The following is a 20,922-nucleotide window of genomic DNA, read 5'->3' as shown; positions in this document are numbered from 1 at the left end:
CAAGCACAGGTATAATTGGGCAAAACTAAATAGTGGATTCATTGCATGAGCTAAAAAAGAGATACCCGTGTTTTTTCTTTTACAATTTTGAATTTTATAAAAATTGTTTAAACAATAATTGTTTAAAAAAATTCAAAATTGAAAAAGAAAAAACACGGGTATCTCTTTTTTAGCTCATGCAATGAATCCACTATTTAGTTTTGCCCAATTATACCTGTGCTTGGCCTGAGCCAGTCCAAAAAATATAACTTTAAGTGGCAATTTCTCATTCTTCATTTTTGATTTTCAAAATTACGGCAGTGTAGTCAGATTCTACGATCCAAAATGCTTTAGTCTGCCAAGTCTCAATTGATTTGGTTTAAAATTGACCGTGTAATGGATTTTTGTCCCCTACGATCCCGATTTCGACCACTGTGCACTGGTGAGAATTCACATCCATATTTCTTAGAGTGAAGTAATCGAGACGTAAAACTGTGAAACATTAACTGCGCGCGATACTAATCGAAATAGGGAAAACGTTGGTCTTTGTAAAATTTTTTATTGGGCCTAATAATCTCTTCAAGCCTAAAACCGAAATTATTTTTCAAATAGTGCCCTTTCCTATGCACGCAATTTGACTAGTTAATCATTCAGCGCTTGATGTTTATCTAGATAATTACGGTACTTATTTAAAAGTAGACGCGCATTTTAAACGATTCGTATTGTGCTATTTTGTAAGTCACTTGTTCACGTGACCGTGAAGGGTATAGATAGCCGTTGGCATAGACAATATAAGAACAGTTTACATTATTGGCAATACAAGTTGATGGTGATCGTTGGAAGAATGTGGACTAAAGCGTGCGTCGTCGTAATAATTCAAGTTTTGTTTGTGATAGTGCAGCACAATGTGGCATATGCCAAAAGGATATTGTTCGTATCGAATTATCCAGCGTACAGTCATCAAATAACTTATCGCAGTTTGTGTTTGGAATTACACAAAAAAGGCCACGAAATTGTATCCGCCACTACAGTGCCTATGAAAAATTCTTCTTTAACTAATTATACAGAAATTGACTTACAATACTTTTACGGGTATAAGGATTTTCCCGGAATTAAAACTATACCATATGCTAGCCTTACCGTAGCGAGTCTTGAGTTACAGTTACTAGAATTCGAACGAACCGTGGCATGGCCATCGCTACACGTCCTCAATCGTGAGGTTTATAAAAATCCAGAAATGAAAAAGTTATATGCAGTCGATAGCAACGAGCACTTTGACGCTGTTATTGTAGCGCAGGGCCCTACAATTTCGCTGAATGCTCTCGCGTACAGATTTAAAGCTCCTCTCATAGGTAAGAGAACCACATTAATAATAAACTAAAAATTATTATATAATAAATCAATTAGGAAACTTAGATTGCAATCCATTTAGTGTTTTGAATCACTAGCTTTGTAACTACTTATCATGAGGCAATAAAAGGTGACATGACGTAGGTATTTCAAGCCTGGACATATTCAATCATATGCGCTATATCTTTGGATCTATCATTCTCCCATCGCATATTTCCAATTGGCAAACCAATACGCCAGTCGAAACTAATATGCCATTTTGGAGGAGACTCGTCAATTTTTACGAAGTGTGGGCAAATATGTATTCCTGGGCGAGCGAACACTCTGCTGTAGAGGATGCAATCGCGAAAGAGTACTTAGGACAAGATCTACCGCATATTGACGACATAACGAAAAATATGAGCATATACCTTGTAAATAAACATCCAGTGTTTTCGTATGGCAGACCTGAACAACGGAATGTCATATTTTACCATAGTTTTCATATTACAAAAACGCCGGATATTCTACCACAAGTATATATACACACATACAATTTACAATATATATATATATACAGGGTGAGGCAATAGCTTCGTCCACCTCGAATATCTCTTTTAAACGGAACCCCTGAGGGCACTGTGGTGTACAGATTTGCGGCATTACTGGGCATTACTAGGCATTTTTTGGGGCATTAGGCCTTGCTGAGGCATTATAAAGATAAAATAAGATAAATTAACAATAAGATAAAACACGATAAAAGAAGATAATAAGATAAAATAATGCCCGCTGGGCATTAGCGGGTATTGGTGTACAAGATTTTGGTCAACGGTTTCCCTCTCGGGAACCCCCTGTTGTTTATTACACTACCTAATAATTAATATGAACAACTTTTGTCTGAAATATTTTCTGATTTGCCTAATACTTTTTGAGATATTCAAGAGAAAATTGATAACTTTTTCAATATTTAGTTTATGATACCTCGATAACTGTTTGTCGGAGGGAAAAGTGGTACAGGACTTCTTTACTTGATTTGGTCTAATGAATATGCTGTTGCAATAGTCCTCCAATTATTGAAAACTTTTGTGTACAGAAATTTTGTGTATGTTATAATATACAAAAATTTTATATACGATATAATATAAAAAAATATATAATATACAAAAAAATAGCGGAGATATTCGAGGTGGACAAAGTTATTGCCTCACCCTGTATATGGATATATGCTATTTTTCCGAGCACTTCGAATGAGATTCAATAGTGCTGCGTTGTGCTTTTACACATAAATCTAAACCATTAATCTCGTTATATTCGTTAGAATATAAAACAATTCCTTGACGACGCCAAGGAAGGATTTATTTATGTCAGTTTGGGAACCACTGTTAAATGGGAGGATCTACCGGAAGGTAGACTTGAAACTTTCATTGAAGCATTCTCAGTTGTACCGTACAGAATTCTTTGGAAATTTAACCCTGATCTGTTGCCCAAGAAATATAAAAATATACTGGCATTGAACTGGTGCCCCCAGCAAAGCATTCTCGGTAATATTACGAGCGCAACTAACTTAAGTTTAACCATCTCTGTATTTTTATTTTGGAATTAGTAGTCGTTAGTTCATTATTGCCAATTTTCTCGCTCGCAGCTCATCCAAATATCAAGCTATTTGTATACCAAGGTGGTTTTCAAAGTACTGAAGAAACTATTCATTATGGGGTTCCAGTAGTAGGTTTTCCCGTTCTGTGGGATCAAACCTTTCAAGTGCTAAATATGGTAAGACTAGGTATTGGAATTCGTCTGGACATACGTTATTCCTCGAAAGAAAGCATTGCGGCCGGTATACATGAAGTTATAAACAACAAGAGGTATTGTATTACCTTAAATCATAGATTGATAAACTATCTCATCCCTCTTACATTACATATTGATAGAAGTAGTATAAAGATAAAAGGTTTATATGCTGGAAAATGTAAGAACATCATTCTTTGTTTCCAGGTACAAAGATCGAATAGTACAGCTGAGTAAACTTTATAAGGATTCACCGTATGACAGTCTTCAACATGTGGTACAGTGGATTGAATACGTGATGCGTCAAAATGGGACGCATTTCTTGCGAAATAATCTTGGCGATGAGCCGTGGTATCGACGATACGACTGGGACATCATCGCGTTTCTCGCCATAGTATTATTTATAACATCTCTTCTTTCTACATGGATACTACTTAAGATATTTCGATTTCATTTAAGAATATTATCAAGCTCTCTGTGGTAGTTTCTAATGTTAAAAGATAAGGGAAAATCCTATTATGAGATAGGTTCCTAATACGAGACAGCAGGGTTTCTGCTAAAGTAATAGGATAATTTGCTGCTTCTACAATGAATTTATTACCCTTGGAGTAAAATCTGTTTAGTGGAAAATTCATCGTTAGATCGTGTAATCGTTTCAAAAAAAGATTTGCGATTGAATTTGGACGTTGAAAACCTGTTGTCTCATTAGAAGTCTATCTTATAATAGGGGACTTTACTGTTCTTACACTAAACCGAAATTGCATTAACTAATCCTCTGCATGCTAAGAATAACTTCATTAATATTGCAAATTGCTGCCTTCGTGTACGGTTTCTTAGGTCACCTTAAATTATATTGTATAATTTTTTACTAAAGATTATAATTGAAACAGAATATTTTTATCAATATCTGTTTAAATATAACTGCGTCTATTGTTACATGTTTAATTTATAACGATGGTGTGTAAGCAAATATGTATAAATTTATTAGCATAATGTGTATACATAATGTATATTAGTAGCGTAGACGTAGTGAATATTATCTGTATTAATGGCAGTGAGAATAGCATAATCAAAGAATTATGAAGCAAGTATCTAGAGGTGGAAAAGCCTTGGAGACTAACTTTTGAGTCTTGATAACGGCCGTTAAACTACATATTTATACGAGTAACTCGTAACTTCTACAAGTCTACTGCAATCTACTTTAGAAGAGCATTCACGGCAGTGGCAAAATGTGGAAAGTTACATGTAAAATGTTTATCGTTTTATCTTTGCAGTTTCTACTGACAAACAATACATATATCGAATGCCGATAGAATACTCGTGTCATCAAATACGGCTTTCTAATCGTATTTAGCTTTAAATAAACGTGGACATGAAGAAATATTCAATAATAAAAATTATACAGAAATTAATTTGTTGTATTTAAATTTCGTGGTTAAAAAAATGGTAATAACAATTTAGTGTTGTAATTGCCGATGTTCAAATTTTGCGTTCATTATTGTATCAAGCGAGCATAAAAATATTTACTGACTCAAAATTTAAGGAACTCTACAGAAACGACAGTAATAAAAAAGTTCAACGCGATTATTCTACAGCTAGTAAGGTATCTGTCAATATCTGTTATGGCGCATAGATTTAACACTCATCTTACAGATAAGATTATCATTTGCAGATAAGACAAGTTATCTTGCAATAATATATATAAAAAATGGTCAATATTTCGGAACTGTTTATTATAAGCGTTAAAATATTGAGTTTTTCTTTTGACAGGATACTGGAAATGAGACAGAAGATTAAAATTGATTAATTTATGATACAAAAATTATAATACGTATATTTTTTATAGTCCTGCATTTGCATAGCATCCTTTAAACTGGTAATTAAATAGCTGTCAGAAGAAAATTCTTCGATTTGGCAAAAATTATAAAACTGTGTCAACATATGGCACTAATTATTTTGTGACACTAGAGCAGAAAATCATTAAAAATATTTCGGAAAAAAACGTACCTCACATCATTGACATAATAAAGAATAAAAATGTGATGTTAGACAACGAGGATCCGATACTCTCACATATTTCATCTCTTCCCCAGACGGGAGAACCAGATGCAGTATTTTTTTAGCGATATCAACATAAAAAGACTGCCATCTGTCTTTACTACTATGTAATCTTTAAAAATTATTATTTTTTCTTAGATGATCACGAATTACTTATCTATTATCTACTTTCTTTATTATGCAATTAACATGCGTAATGAATTTAAATCAATGACAAGAACTTAGGACGATTCCTAGATGACGCAATGGAAGAATTTATTTACATGAGCTCTGGAACTATTAGCCTTGGAACCTGCCACAATTTACCGAAAGAAATGCTGAAGAACTTTGTTCAAGTGTTTTCGAAGTTACCTTATAAAATAGTTCGAAAATTCGAGTGCGATGAGTTGCTGGGAAAGCTCGATAATGCATTTATCTCAGAATGGTTTTTACAGCAAGGCGTACTCGGTAAAATTAAAAGTGTGAAGTCATTATTCCGCGATCGATAGTCCATTTATACGTCGCGCGGTGCTAATTATCTCGTTTGTGCAGCTCATCCGAACATCAAGCTGTTTATTTATCAAGAAGTCCAAAGTAATGAAGAAGTTTTTTCCATTACGCGGTTTTAATCTTAGGAGTTCCGACTATGACCAACCAAGAAAGTCGAGTTTGGCGATTTGTCTTTTTAGGTGCGGCAATATGTATTAAATTAAACAAATTAACCAAGAAACGTCTTGATGGTGCTGTTCATTAAATATTCACATTAATAGATATTATGTGCCTGTAATACGTTGATTACCAAAAATTTGCACGTCAGTCATAAATGCTTGACATACAAATTTCCAGATTTCGTCAATTACATACGATAGACCGCCTAATTCAAACAGTTATAAACGATACAATTTTCGAAGATGATATTACAATATGAACGTATTTGTCAGTAATCTTTTATTGACAGTTCGTCTATATTGTATTTTTTATATTAAATATAGTTATATTTAAAAGTTGTGTGTGTGACATGTGACAAATATTTTAAACAAATTTAATGACACTGAAGTAACTCTGATACATCTTTTTACATTTTAATCGTTTTATTTTTTTTATAAAACTCTCCTGGCAATCGAACTGTAATCAATAGAGATACGTTAACGTAAGTTATGAACATTTTTTGCTTTAATAAAATACTAAGTATAAAGTAATATTTATAAATTTATATATCTTCTAAAAATATAATAATATATCTAACTTTAAATAAACCGCGACGGCCCGCGATTCGAATTTCATGTAATTTAAATTTATATAAGAAATGCTAGTTGAGTGTTTACGAATATGTCTATTTTTAAGTTGCTAAGTCGGGCTAAGACAGCGATTTTTAATAATTAATAACTCGTTGACTTTTGCGAAAATTGCAAAATGGTAGAGGACTTTTCGACTCAGTCTAGTCCGCTCTATCAGTAAATAAGAGGTGAGGCGGGTATTGCATAACACCCTGTACAATAGAAAGCCAAATCTAAAAATATATGCTACTAGTCGAGGGGAAAACCGCTGACCAAAATCTTGTACACCAACGCTCACTAATGCCCAGTAGACTTTATCTTATTATCTTATTTATCTTGTTTTATCTTATTTTATATTCCAAAATTGTGAAGGCTCCCAGAAGAAAATTATGGAAGGAGAAGTGCCGATGTGAGCCACAAAATGAACGGATCTCAGTTCTCACAGTATGAATTAAAATTCTCTCTTTAATAGTATAAAGTATAAATAATACGTTTCGACCCTTCTTCTGGTCTTCCTCAGTTAGACTCGTGTAACTTCAAGTTATCGGACAGACTCATCTCTTAAACTGTTAATCAGTCGATCTCTAGATGGTCCCAGACATAAAGAGGCTGAATAACCGTGATTCGAAAGATGAGTCCGTGGCAACGATGTTAGAGAGACTGTGATCTTATTTTATCTTTATAATGCCCCAGCAAGGCCTAATGCCCAAACTAATGCCCAACAAATGCCTAGTAATGCCTAGCAATGCTCAGTAATGGAGCAAATCTGTACACCGCAATACCCTCAGCGGTTTCCCCCTCGCTAATTGTAGTGTATTGCCGATATAATGCGGTCAACAAAATAAATGTTTGAGAAGACTGAGTTAATGCTCTCTTGCTGATCGGAAATAGAACCTGTTACTGTTTTGCATCTATAACGATTGAGATGCAACACGTTAGGAGGCATTAAATTTTTGTAGATTAAAAATCTCCCAGGAGAGCAAACTTTAGTTAAAAACTAATACAAATATGCGAAGCAGATTTCGACTAATACGGCATCGTAAACGTTAAAGTTTTATTGTGCAGGTGTGAGATACATTAACGTTAAACTGTATGACCACTAAAAGTTCATTACGTAGTACCGAATACGAGCATACACGAAATACATACTCTCCTCAGTTCTAAGCCTTCTAAGTTAACTAGTGGTATGACACAAAGTTATATGATTACCGCTTTTGGTAATGCATATAAAATGTTGAACACCAGAATGCGCTGGAGTTAGCTAATTCAGCTCTGTATATTAAAGTGTCTAGCAGATTGCACATCTCCAGCACGAAACATAATGCAAAATACTTTCTAAATAAAAATTCCTATTTTTGTAACAGTCGCACCGATTGGCAATAAATAATTCATTGTTGTTCAAGATATGTAGTTCTAAAATCTTGAGGTTGTCTGAAAATTCTTATTTAATTTTCAGCAAAAGTATCATTAATTTGCACCCTGCATTATTTGCACGTATTCTTTACATTGCAATAACGTCGCGTTAATCACAGACTCGTCTCCTATTACGGGAGACTCTACGCGTGTGATAGATCCGAAAGTAATAAAATGTATGAGATACGAATTTATAAGAAGCAAAGTGTGCCCAGCTTGAAATCAGGTTGAACCTTTTGTGAGATCTGATTTGAAGTTGTTAAAACAAACAGAAAATCAGTTTTGCGCGGTAAACGAAGTGATCCCGACGCCGCCGTCGACGATACGATCGGTACTCAGAAAGTCGGTATCAAGAAGGCGGTCGCCGATACGCCGATACGCCGATACCGAAGTCGGCGAAGTGACTTTCTATCGTGATGCGACGGGAACGTGTCGTCTTTCGGTAACCGTACCCCCAAAGTGTCCCGGACTCATCAGCCGTGGTAACACCGGGGGCTTACTCGACGCGGCCGACTTAACTCTAGCTCGGCGGAAACTTGGCGCGAAGTAGATTACTATACCACCGTCCGCACGTAGCGTCTACGCAACTACGGAGCGTGATACATACAAGATGACGACGGTCGAAGTGCCTCACAGGATTTTGGAATTAACGTACCGCCCCGTGTTCCTCTGTGGAACTCGACGCGGGCAAATTCGACGCGAACGAAAGTCACGCACGTTCGAACGCGCTAATGGGTAACAATTTCATTAAAACGTCAATTACCTTTGCATGAGAAATTCGTACGGGCTTTTATACCCCGGTTGACGATACGGGAGAAATTTTTACGTATAAACCAACATTCGACCATTAACCATTTTTATTCTTGTATTCACGGTACAGTGGCTCAAACGCGTACGTTTCAGTTCAACCAGACAGTTCGCTCGCTGCAGTTTGCCACGTCGCATCGGTCATAATTTCACGTACGTCTATAAAATCCGTGACGGGGCGACGACGGATCAATAAATGTTTCGGCAATTAACGAACAATGAAATTGATGCGTTGTGAAAGATGGAAACAGCCGAGGGAGAATGTAGCGGGTCGAAACCCAATAGGGGGATTTGCAACGGGTTGCTGAACAATAAGGAAGAGAGGAGTGGAAGAGGGACCGTGTGTGTTCCTGGCGTTTCACGTCGGGGAAGTTTCCCCTTTGACTTAGTGGCGCCGCACGATGCATTATGCAAGGTGGTAAGATCTGCTAGGGAACTGCCTGTCTTTCCGACTGTCTCTACCGTTACGCCGGGACGCGTTCTCGTCACAATCGCTAAACCATCGTGCGCAGCGCGGAGGGAGGGAGAGAGAACAAAGACAAGAAACTCGCGCAACTCCGTTGAGTCGAATTAGGGCCGATGGATATTAACGATTCAGGTAGGCAGCCGTGCCGAGTAGGGTCGCACATAAATTAAACATCGCTCGATATTCATCGGTTATTTCAGTACTCGTGGTTAATTATTACGTTCCTTATATGCCGCAGACGATGGCCATCTGAAGGCAAAATTCTTCGGGCGGATTGTTCCCAGATGACAACGAGCATAAATATAAAATGCCACAGATTGGAGATATATTTTAGGGAGTGTCAAATCTCGAGCAAGGGCAATATCAATACGCCTGATATACGAGAAATTTATATCTATTAAGGGCGCGCTTCAGTCATTCTGCGCCATTCTCTCATTTTCTTTTCATTGTAAAAATATCTGACGAAATTTTACTTACGATATAATCGAGGGGGGAAACCGCTGAGGGCATTGTGGAATACAGATTTGCGGCATTACTGGACATTTTTTGGACATTATGCCCAGCATTATAAAGATAAAATAAGATAATAAGATTAAGTAATGCACACTGGGCATTAGTGGGCATTGGGTGCACGAGATTTTGGTCAGCGGTTTCCCTTCGGATATAATTTGGCGTAACCATCGCTTTTGTACACCAAGGACTCGTGTTCGCTCGACACGGTGAACGTTTTGATCAAATCAACGAACGTCAACTCTATGCCTCGAAAGTAACAACGTGAAACACTTGACTAATTACGTGATTTCGACAGTTTACCCCGTCCTCAAGATAGCTCTAAGATATGACGAGAATGTGTCGCCTCGTGATGCACGCTCGGCCCAGCTGCCTATCTCGCTCTCGAGTCCGATCGGCTGGTCTTAACGTGGTAATCTATGTGGCGTATGCGTGGCGCGTGGTGCGTTACACGTGAGGTGTACGTATTGCATGATTCGCGGATATCCAATACATAGCATTGCGCTGCAACGGCTGCGGCATGATCGGCGTTCAGCCGATGTGTCAACATGCTCTTTCGGATCTCCCGAACTCGCTTGTCTTGCGGCTTACTGACTCCTTTGTCAAGTCGGCCGTGAGAAAATACACGGCGCCGCGCTGTTTTTATCGTCTGTGTACGTATCGCACGTAAGCGCGAGATAAAAACTTTAATCGAGAATCAAGACCAAACGATGTGAAATTAACGGGAAATTCCAGCTGACGTTAAGCTCTACGCTTAAAGCGAGTCCTCGATAAAGACGCCATTGCTAAATTTAACAAAAAAAAATTATAATTTCACTTTTAGCGCGTAAGGAAGATTCTCGTTGCCACGCGGAACTCAATGTTTTACAATGGAAATATTTAGCCGATAGGATATTTCTTCAAGTGTTAATAGCTTCTTCGCGTAGTGTTCCATTGAATGTTAAATCCTAACAGTTAATATTGATGCATAATATTAAGTTTAATACTAAATGCACATTAATTGTATAAACAAAGTGTATTTTTCCTATTTGCGAGTGTAACAAATGTACACCGATAACAAGCTGACAAATGTAAACCGAAACTGTATACTGATAACAAAATGTAAACTGAAAATGTATACCGACAACAATGAAATTCGCGGGGAATTGCAACGGCAGATCTTTTTAGTCTTTTTTTAATGATTCATTAACGTTCGCCGCTATAACGTATCGACAACTTACGCGATGCATTGAAACCAACTAAATGCATCCCGCACAAATTGGATCACCGGGTTTGTTTATGAGGAAGCAAATATTTCGTCGTGACCACGGTAAATTGTTTGCCCGCGGCAAGCCCGCGCCGCGCGCTTTTAATTTGCACGGCTGGCCTGTCATCGAAATGGAAAGCCCAAAAATGCGAACCGGGTGAAAATTTAAGAGCGCAGCGCCGACGAAATGCGAGCAGCAAAAATGTATCTTGTAACGTTGTTCACTTTGATATACAAATAATAGACTTCGGTAATAATTAGTTAATTTATACAGAGCGGCATTCCCAAGTATATACCTATTACATTTTCAAATCTCCGTAAAATGAAAATTACCCATCGTTAAATTACCCTTACATTTTGACGTTCCAAATTAACGGGGTGGCACGCGAGCACGTGTCGGCTTCGCAAAGCTATTTTTGCGAGCGACAAAGGGAACTTTGCGAGGAGCAACAAATGCGGAACGAACGGCTGTCACGTAAAGCCGTACCGTGTTGCTGCGGTCGAACGTATGCACTTTTCAACATGTGGCACACGTTGAAGACGATACACGAGCGCAGCGCCGACTCCAGGGGGCGGGTGATATAAAACCGCACGAAATTGTTGCTCCCCTGGCGGAAATAGTGTTCGCCCCGCATCCGGAATTTGGGACGTTTTGGGACGTTCATTATCCAGTAGCAGCCTCGCTTAAACGTGAGCACGTATCCCGCGCGATAAATATATCGCGGTATATACGGAGAAGAAATGTTGCGCGCGCTCGCCGCGCTTCGTAATAGTAACATTTTCTAACGCGCGTCGTTTTCTACTCATTCAGTTAACATTGCAAATTTAACAGTGTACGTAATCGGAAGTTTCTTTTAATTGTGCTTAGGGCAGGTTGTTTCAATCCCCTGGTAAATTAACTAATAGGTAAATCATATATGTGTCTTTGTTTTTCTTCCAATTGGACAAAGAAAGTATAATTGAACTATTAATTGGTTTACCAAGAGATTGGAAAAACTGGCCCTTAGACTGATAAATACTTTTCAATAAATTATCAATGAAAATGACAGACCGTCATTACGTTACGATTGTACTTGGAAAGAAAGTAGTTCTAAATACATCGGTTATTCCGGTAAAGCCTGAAAAGGGTGCGCACCGAAAAAGTTCACCTCTTTGCCGTTTCCGATTTTACCTTGTCTTGATTCCTTCATTTTCAATATTATTCTGTCTCGAACTCCCAATGTAGCGGGTGTTCGATACAGCGTATATATACGGGCGAATTTATGGCAGAGGAATACGAACCGCGATTGAATTTAGCTCCGCTAGAAATCGCATCTCCAATGGAATAATAATGGATAGGAAGATATGTAAAATAATAATCGAAGGTATTCGGCGGGCTAACGATTGTTGCGAAAATCATTCGATCGCCATTACTCGCGTTTTCATATCCCTCTTCGCCGCTTCCAGCAGAACGGTATTTGGTATCGGAAATTGGGTTGATGATTCCAATCCATATGCAACATCTTTCCGCCTTTATAATAACCGTATTCGAATGACGAAGGTATTTGCATGTACAATCACAGCCGCGATTTTCATCGCGTTTAACCCTTTTGCCGTTGGACCCTCCACGAAGCAATTTTCATGCAAATCCGACTATATTTTTGCATTTTTGTCTGCCATATTGGATCCGTCATCTCGTATTTCTTCGAACAAACGCAACAAAATACTAAAAGAGCATAATTTATAGATGCGTGGATTTAACGTGGCGGGTAACGATAAAAGAGGTAGCATTAAATTGGTGTTAAGAACGAGAACCCTGCTGCCAACAGGGGGGGGATTACCGTAAATTTCGCGTACAGTTGGCAATAACCAACTGAAATCCGGCGGATTATCCTCTTTGTAGAAATAAATGCCCAGAGTATGAGTAAAGTTGAAAGAGACTCTTACTCTAAACCTTTTCAACGCGCGCAAACGTCCGGCTCGTATGTGCGATACGTGCCCTCGCGATACGCGAAAGCCGGTCGCTCTTTTAAACAGCCCGTTAAAATCATTCCCGTGATTACGACAACCTTATCCGCGCACTTATCGTTTTAATAGCGGTATCGATTTCCACGTTTACCACCTTGCCGGGGCTGGATTAACTAATGAACGCTAATGAACGCAATTCTCATCAATTACACTACACGGATATCTGATCGAAGGGAAATCCGGCGAATCCTCTCAGCGGTGGCGTTCACCGCGTCGCCATGCACCGAAACAAATATCCTTGTGACGAGGACGCTTAACACGACTCGTGAAACCCAATTCTAGCCGAGTTCAATTAGCCCTGACCTCAACCGTCCGTCCGTCGGTCGGACGAAGACGAACAGAGAGAACGAACCCGGTCGAGAATGCGAGACTTGACGCGTATTCGAGCGCGCTATCGCGCGCTAACGCCCGCTAACGGACCTCCGTAGGGAAGTTATATGTTAAGATCTGGACCGCAGACCGCGATATCTCACGTGCAGACGGAATCGCTCGAGGGGGCGAAGGGAGAGAAGGGTGAGAAGGGGAGGGGGAAGGGAGCTCGAATTTTCGTGCTCTAATGCGGGATCGCGGGGTCCGCTTCGCGTTTACCCGCTCGATAACGTTACATGCCGTTTAGCGTTTCTAACACCGTCGACGCGCGCCGAGACGCGGATGTTAATTATTTCGGCGGTTTCCCCCTCAGAGTTTCCTAATCACTTACGGAGCTCGATTAAGCATTGTGCTTAACAGGTGACCCGACCGCAGGACGCGTTCCATCGCGGCACGTTAGGGAAGTTATGCATCCGGCGGGCTCGTCGAGAGTTACCGCTCCAAGTTACCAACTAAAGCATTGTTCAATGAAACATTTCATTGCACGGATATTACGCGTCAAGTTGACAACCGCCAGTAGGCCGCGGTATCAGTCGCAATTGGGTCAAATTCTTAAATTACTCTTCGTTAAGTGTCTGTTAATTATAGACGTCGCTTCTTCGAATTAATGCTCAAATCGAGGGGGAAACCGCCAAGGGCATTGTGGTGTACAGATTTGCGGCATTACTGGGCATTGCTAGAAATTTTTTGGGCATTAGTTTGGGCATTCGGCGTTGCTGGGGCATTACAAAGATAAAATACGATAAAATAAGATAAAATAATGCCCACTGGACATTAGCGGCATTGGTGTACAAGATTTTGGTCAGCGGTTTCTCCCTCCAGCGTGGCCCTAATTCTCATATTTTTTTAAGTTTTTATAGTGTTTCCAATTTAACAAAATTTGTTGATGCGCTTCAAACTGTTGTTACGCTTTTCCTCGTTCAAGTTACCTTCTGCGTCTACTGTTCCTCAGTCATTCGCATTAACGTTGACAAACGTGCGTGCACGCGTGCGTGTATTTTTGCGTTGTGCAAATGAGATACGATGAGCTCGGGTTCGCCAAGCCCAAATGACCGCGCGGATCAGTTATCCCTGCGGGACCCTGGTATTCGTATGGCACGGCTTCGAAATAGGTCACTAGTGGCAGAGCGCAGTTGTACAGTTGCGTCATCGCCAAATTGCTTTGCACCCAATATTTTTATACAACCCGACCTGCCGTTTCATCACCGACGTGCAGGCGCGCCGCGCCGATTGATATATCGCGCTCGCCGGTACCAAGAGCCGCCGCGGCACGAAATTTCGCTGGCAAAGTTTGAAAAATGCGACAGAACCGCGACGGCGGCCGCGCGGTCGCTCGTTCACGTTGTTCGCGCGATGTTGATTGCCGATGGTGTCGGCGTGTCCAATTCCGCGGCATTACCGCGGACAGAGAACGGGCGTCGCGTGGCACGGCGGCATCAACCGTAATTTAGTGGGCCGTATTATGCACAAGTCAGGGGTGCTAATGGCCGCCGCAGCTCTGTGCGCGGTTAATTAAATTTTATTACAAATAATATTACGCGATATTACACAGAGCGACATAGAGCGTACATTTCGGCTTCGCGCGGAGGTTTTGCGAGAAATTCGCGCCCCGCGGCCCCGGGTGAAATATTAAATCGAGCTCGCGAATTTCTCTCACACGATTCTATCTCAGAGTGCGAACGACTAACCCACGTAATTAATTCATTGCTCGGCCGTAACGCTTTACATGCCTCCGCATATACACGCACACGCGCGCTCCATTAAGATTTAAAATGTTATATGAGAAGTAAAACGCCCTGGAATAATATATCTATCATTTCCATTAACTTTTCGACACTTTGTGCGTCTGTATTGCACGTAGTATCGCGCGAGTACGAATTTATGGAGCTCGTAATGTACTAACAAAAATTGCAAACATTTACTTCAAAATACATTAGTACGTGTAATTCTCTCTGGTGTAATCTACATAAAATATTTTCGGTTATGCGGTGAAAAATTTATTGGCTTTTACATCATTGTTGCTTCGAGTGATAATGAGTTCGTTTAGCAATAAATATAAATAAAGTGGGCTATGAAAAATTAAGGTAAAATTGGGAAATTCGCTCGCGCCACGTTTTTACGCTGCCGCTGGTACTTTGGTAGCCATTCAGTTTTACATGTATAGTACATGCGATGCAACTTTCTGTTTACTAGTGAGACACGCGCTTCTATCAGTCCGCTACAATTACCGTAATTTGCAGACGTACTTTTATTGTCGCTTTCTGTTTTAATTCATTTTTATTTTATTTTACCGTGTTTTATCATCACTTTGAAATTTCCGATACTTTCGTTAAATACCATTGGCAAATAACACCCTTTTCATGACAACGCTATTTCTGACGATGAAAAAATTGTGATATCTTTCTTGTTTTTGTGTGCTTTTTTTTTAAAGGGTTCCCTCTAAAAATAAATCAGTGGAAATTCCACTGAAAACAATGAGTCGTCACTAATTTGCAGTTCTAAGTATTATATCGCTGAAAATCGCAATGACTGTTCACAGCGTTTAGTGAAAATCCATCGATTGACTTTTAAAAATTTCTTAATATTTCTTTGGTCACCAATTTTACGTTATAGAATACATTAACAGCTATTTCTTTGTCGTTCAATGGTTCTAAAATATACACGGAGAGCAGTTTCTCTTAAAATTTTTCCTGAAAATCGCGCGATCGTGAGACATATTGTGGGAAATTTCAAAAACTCTCATGAAATTTTTCGAAATGCCATGTTGTCCCACGACATTACATAATTTTCAGGATAAATTTAAAAAAAAAATTCTCTCCGTGCGTAAATAAAATACATAGAGGAAAGTCCCCTATTATGAGATAAACTCCTGACATGAGATAGCAGGGTTTGTGCTAAATTAATAGGCGTCGTCTATTAGTTTCATCGTTAATTTATTGCCCTTGTAGTGAAATCTGCTTAGTGGAAAATTCATTGTTAGATCGTGTAATCGTTGTGAATACAGATTTGTGATTGAATTTTCATGTTGAAAACCTGCTATCTCGTATTAGAAGCCTATCTCATAATAGAGGACTTTTCTCTATATATTCTTTACATTTTAATTTAGCGTTTCCTTATTGCACGCGTGTACAGGTGTCGCGATAAGAGCGTGTGCATTCGACACAGGCAACTGCGAAATGCGAAACGCAGATCAGCTTTTGTCGCGTGTCAATTTGTCGCGGAGCTACAACAGCGTTTTGAAATTCCGATACGCGCGCGCCATACGCGAAAGAACCGCCGCGCGTTACTTTTTGCATATAATTTGACAGGTGCGCTGAAAACAAAAAGCAAGTGCGGGAACACGTGTAGTACAAGTGCTTTGAAACACGATACGCCGCCGAGGATACGTGCGCGCGCACGCGTCGGCCTATTGCATCACTAGATCGAAATCCCGGGTCGATATGATCGTCGATATATCCTCGTAAAACAATCGCAGAGAGACAATCCCGGTATCGTTGGAAAGCTAAAACTCTGGCGCTTCGAACGGGCGCACGATTGCTCATCACGCGCGACTAGTTCGCGAGATATAGGCTCGGTTGCACCAACGTCGCTTAAATTTAACTTGAGCTCAATTCACTCTTTGTCCCTTTCTAAGGCCCGGTTTAACCAACGTTGTTTAACTTTAAGCTTAGCTTAATTCATCCTTCGTCGCCTTCTAGCTGTTACTTTAGAAAGAGACAAGCGTGAATTAAACTAAGATTAAAGTTAAACAGCATTTGGCGAAACCGCGCTCAAGGGCCAGTTTCACAAACGTCGGCTGACCGAAGGTTAGTTGATTCTCTGTCTCTTCTCAGATAACGAAATAGAAAAGGGTAGGAAGTTGACTGAACTCTGGTTAACTGCTAGCCGAAGATTCATTGATTCTCTGTCTCCCCTTAGATGACAAGACAGAAAAAGATAGGGAGTTGACTGAACTCTGGTTAACAGTTAACCGACGTTTGTCAAACTTGTCTTAAGGGAAACAGTTAGGTCCGGTGTCACCAACGTTGTTTAACTTCAAGCTTGGCTTAATTCGTCCTTCGTCTCTTTCCAACTGTTGCTGTAAAGGACCGTCTACATTGGAAGTAAGCAGAGAAGTAAGTAAAGCATAACTTTTACTTATATCAGTGTAAAAGCCAAAGTACAGGCGTAATTTTTTTAAAAATATTCATAGCACTGGTCGAACTCTGCGCTCTAATTCGTCAGGAGTAAGCGCCAGAGCTGAGGTAGGAGTAAGAAATGGGAATGATTGGACTGGTGGGAAAAATGGGAAGCGAGGAAATACGTTTTCTACCTAACCGAATATTACAATCTTAATTGAAATTACCTCTCGAAGCAAATGCTTATTAGTGAAATCAAAAGGATGTAATGCTTTGAGGAAATCTAACAGCTCTCAACAGCGTCGCCCGAGGGGGAAACCGCTGACCAAAATCTTGTACACCAATGCCCACTAATGCCCAGTGGGCATTACTTTGTCTTATTATCTTCTTTTATCTTATTTATCTTGTTTTATCTTATTTATCTTATTGTATCTTATTTTATCTTATTTTATCTTTATAATGCCTCAGCAAGACGTAATGCCCCAAAAATGTCCTAGTAATGCCTGGTAATGCCGCAAATCTGTACACCACAATGCCCTCAGCGGTTTCCCCCTCGGCGTCGTCTTTAAGAAAATTACCTGCAATTAGACGAAATTACTTGTAATCAGATGAAATCGTATGAAATCATGTAATCGGTGGGACAACATTTTAGCCAGTGGCCAGCCCCTTGGCGTTTAAGCTAACAAGCGGAGCCGGGGCCGCCGGGGGTGCAAAACACCATTTTGCTGCTTGGTTAGCGCGGGAAAGCGGGGACCGATCGAACCGCGGGGCCCGCGTGCGACGCGCCTAACGCCGGCCCTGATTAAGTATGAAGGCAAAATCGATTTTGCCCCGAAACTCCCGTCGTTTTCGCAGAAATCGCGCGCCGATTTCCGTCGATATTTCCGCACAGAAAAGTCGCCACGCTTACCCCTCGCTCCGTCGTCGTCCGCCATTTTCCCCCCGTCCTCCTCCGCCGCCTGCTTCTCATCTCCTTCCGGATCCTCTCGCCGTCGCGCCGTTGCACTCGCGAAAACACGATCGCCGTCGCGCGCAGAATTAATTGTCAAAGTGCGATCGCGCGGCACTTTGCACGGCACTCCCGATATCAATTGCGCGTGACTTCGCAATCTCTTCCGAAACGCGCGAAATTATTCACGCACGTATACGTCGCGCTGTGCGCGCCGCGATTTTCTCCCCGCTCCAAGTGTTCCGTCCGGCAATTCGCGCATTACTTCGCGCTCGCTCGTCCTAAAGCGACGAGCGATCGAATTACGCATGAAAGGCGAGAATCGTTCTGCGAAGTAGACCCAAGTCCGAGCGTCGCCGAAGCGTCAATTAGCCGCGAATCGTAGCGGAGCGAGAACGCATCATTTCTAACCTGTACCTCGCCTCGAGGCCCCGCGCGTCCGGAATGGAACGAATTGTCGCCCAGTATCGTCGCTAACATCTCCGCAGCCGTCGGCTCTGACACGCAGAATTTGTTAATCTCGCCATCCGCTGTGTATTGAGGAGCAGGTAATAACGCGGGGATACGCACGGAAACGAAGGCAGCTCCGGACGCTGCCGAGCGACTTAACTGCCGCCGCGCGACTGGCGGAGCCGCCAACTTTGAATGAACAACTGACCGGCGTACAGAGTGTACGTCGCGAAAACAAACGCCAAGGTCGCTGGTCGCGCGCCCCCGCCCTCGCCGTTCTATCACCCCGAATTTGTATATCGCTGACGACGAATATTCGCCTACGTATATTAATTTTGATGCAGTGGATTATCACGGCACACGTGCGCAACCTGAATTCGGTGACTCAAGAAGACGTGACTGTGATGTGCAACGTATTAATATTAACTGGTCTCAAAGGACAGCGGAGAGAGAAATTTTCCTTACAGTATACGGGATGTACGGGATGCTCTTCGACAAACGCACTGGAATGTCGCATTCTGGAAGTTGCATTGGAAATGTAAGTAAAAAAATTTTTATCGTTCAGGCACAAAATCGTTGAGATCACACGGTTTCTAACGATCGTTGTAATCCGGAAATTATATGATCTTGACGTTTTCACATTAGAATTCTCGTCTTTAATTAATTTTCGAAACGTGTTAGAAGTATTATAGAATTGTGAGATCTTATATTAAATTGCAACTAGTTTTAAATAGCCGTCGACTTATCGAAACTTGGTTTTTACTGTCTGTAAAGTCATGCAAACAATTACTGGAAATGTAAATTAAAAAATTTTAATCGTTCAGGTACAGAATCGTTGAGATCACACGGTTTCTAACGATCGTTGTAATCCGGAAATTATATGATCTTGACGTTTTCACATTAGAATTCTCGTCTTTAATTAATTTTCGAAACGTGTTAGAAGTATTATAGAATTGTGAGATCTTATATTAAATTGCAACTAGTTTTAAATAGCCGTCGACTTACCGAAGCTTCGTTTTTTCTGTCTGTAAAATAATGCGAACGATTACTGGATATTGGTTTACAAAATAATTTAAATCTATGAATTTCCTTTAAATGCAGCCAATAAATTTGCGAAATCCCGCATACTTCGCCGCAAAATATACGATCCGTATTCTTCCATCCCTTAAGGCCTGCGTCCACGATCCGAGATCTGCGTCCAAGTTCTAGTTCCGAGAAATGCATAGCCAATCGACCTGCAGCTAATCGATAAAAGCTGCAAGTCGATTGACCACACACTTCTCGGAACTAGAACTTGGACGCAGTTCCTGGACCGTGGACGCAAGACTCTACCAATGGTTCGGAATGTTCGGCAAAGAGAAGAAAATAGAACAGTAGCTTTTTTGTAGACTAATTGTTTTGAAAAAAATGCAAGAAACGTCGCGGAGAGTTATCGATACTTTGGGAAATGTCGAGACCGACGTGATGCTGCATTTTTGCGCGGAACTAGAACTTGGACGCAGTTCTTGGATCGTGCACGCAAGGCTCTACCAATGGCTCGTGATGTTTGGCAAAGAGAAGAAAATAGGAAAGAAGCTTTTTCGTAGGCTTAATCGTTTTGAAAAAAATGCAAGATACGGAAACGCTGCGAGTTATCGATACTGTGGGAAATGCCGGGGACCGACATGACGCTCATTACCTGCATTCGCGCGCTCACCGATGCCGAAATGATCCCCCCCGCCCCTCCCGGTTGCAGAACATCGCCGGTGGTGCAAAACGACGCCGGTGGGTATGATTTACGTGAGATAGCAGGACCATTCTTTCGGGAGGATAATCCGGCGGGTTCGTCCGGCGGTTCATTCATAATGCACGGCCATTTATAATGCACGTAGGAACGATGCATGCAGGTATAATTACAAACTCCGTGCTTTGCGCCGCGCGTCCCGCCGCCACGTCCTACCTATCTCACCCTCATTTGAGTAAACCGACGCTCTTTCCTAGTAGTCTGGCCGCGGCTACGGGGTCATCTTTCCCACGCCTTGTCGCCCGTTCGCCAGACAATCGTCCTAACTGCGTCCCCGTGCAGATCGCGCTAACGAGCGTCCACTCGGCTCACCTTATCGATTAATAGTTGCAACGATAGTTGCATTTTCATGAATTTTAATTACCCGATGATACACTACGGGGCTCGCGTTATCTCG

At 40.9% G+C, this 20,922-nt stretch overlaps 2 protein-coding genes across 2 annotated transcripts in view; one reads left to right on the top strand and one right to left on the bottom strand.

Annotated features, from left to right (window-relative positions):
* The window catches only part of LOC105559828 (transmembrane and TPR repeat-containing protein 1-like), a 194,517-nt gene extending 175,905 nt beyond the window's left edge, over positions 1-18,612 (bottom strand). The window contains exon 1 of the mRNA XM_012008432.1: positions 18,254-18,612. The gene's annotated coding sequence lies outside the window, so the exon portion shown is untranslated. The remainder of the gene's footprint in view (positions 1-18,253) is intronic.
* LOC105559829 (UDP-glucuronosyltransferase 2C1-like) lies at positions 740-3,747 on the top strand. Its single transcript, XM_012008434.1, has 5 exons — positions 740-1,331; positions 1,474-1,844; positions 2,627-2,849; positions 2,951-3,170; positions 3,301-3,747. Exons 1-5 carry the CDS (start codon positions 806-808, stop codon positions 3,575-3,577), a joined length of 1,617 nt encoding a protein of 538 aa, XP_011863824.1. The 5' UTR covers positions 740-805; the 3' UTR covers positions 3,578-3,747.
* Positions 18,613-20,922: the final 2,310 nt, after the last annotated feature.

This window comes from Vollenhovia emeryi, unplaced genomic scaffold, assembly GCF_000949405.1.
Source record: "Vollenhovia emeryi isolate VEMERY1.0 unplaced genomic scaffold, V.emery_V1.0 DF939252.1, whole genome shotgun sequence".
Lineage (NCBI taxonomy): Eukaryota > Metazoa > Arthropoda > Insecta > Hymenoptera > Formicidae > Vollenhovia > Vollenhovia emeryi.
This window is presented reverse-complemented; position numbering and strand designations above follow the sequence as displayed.

What these genes read in the sequence shown, in the direction of transcription:
- LOC105559829 (XM_012008434.1), top strand. Translation starts at nt 806, where the DNA reads ATGGTGATCGTTGGAAGAATGTGGACTAAAGCGTGCGTCGTCGTAATA. An exon ending in CGCCGGATATTCTACCACAA is followed by an intron (nt 1,845 to 2,626) that starts GTATATATACAC and finishes TATATTCGTTAG; the next exon opens with AATATAAAACAATTCCTTGA. An exon ending in GAAGTTATAAACAACAAGAG is followed by an intron (nt 3,171 to 3,300) that starts GTATTGTATTAC and finishes CTTTGTTTCCAG; the next exon opens with GTACAAAGATCGAATAGTAC.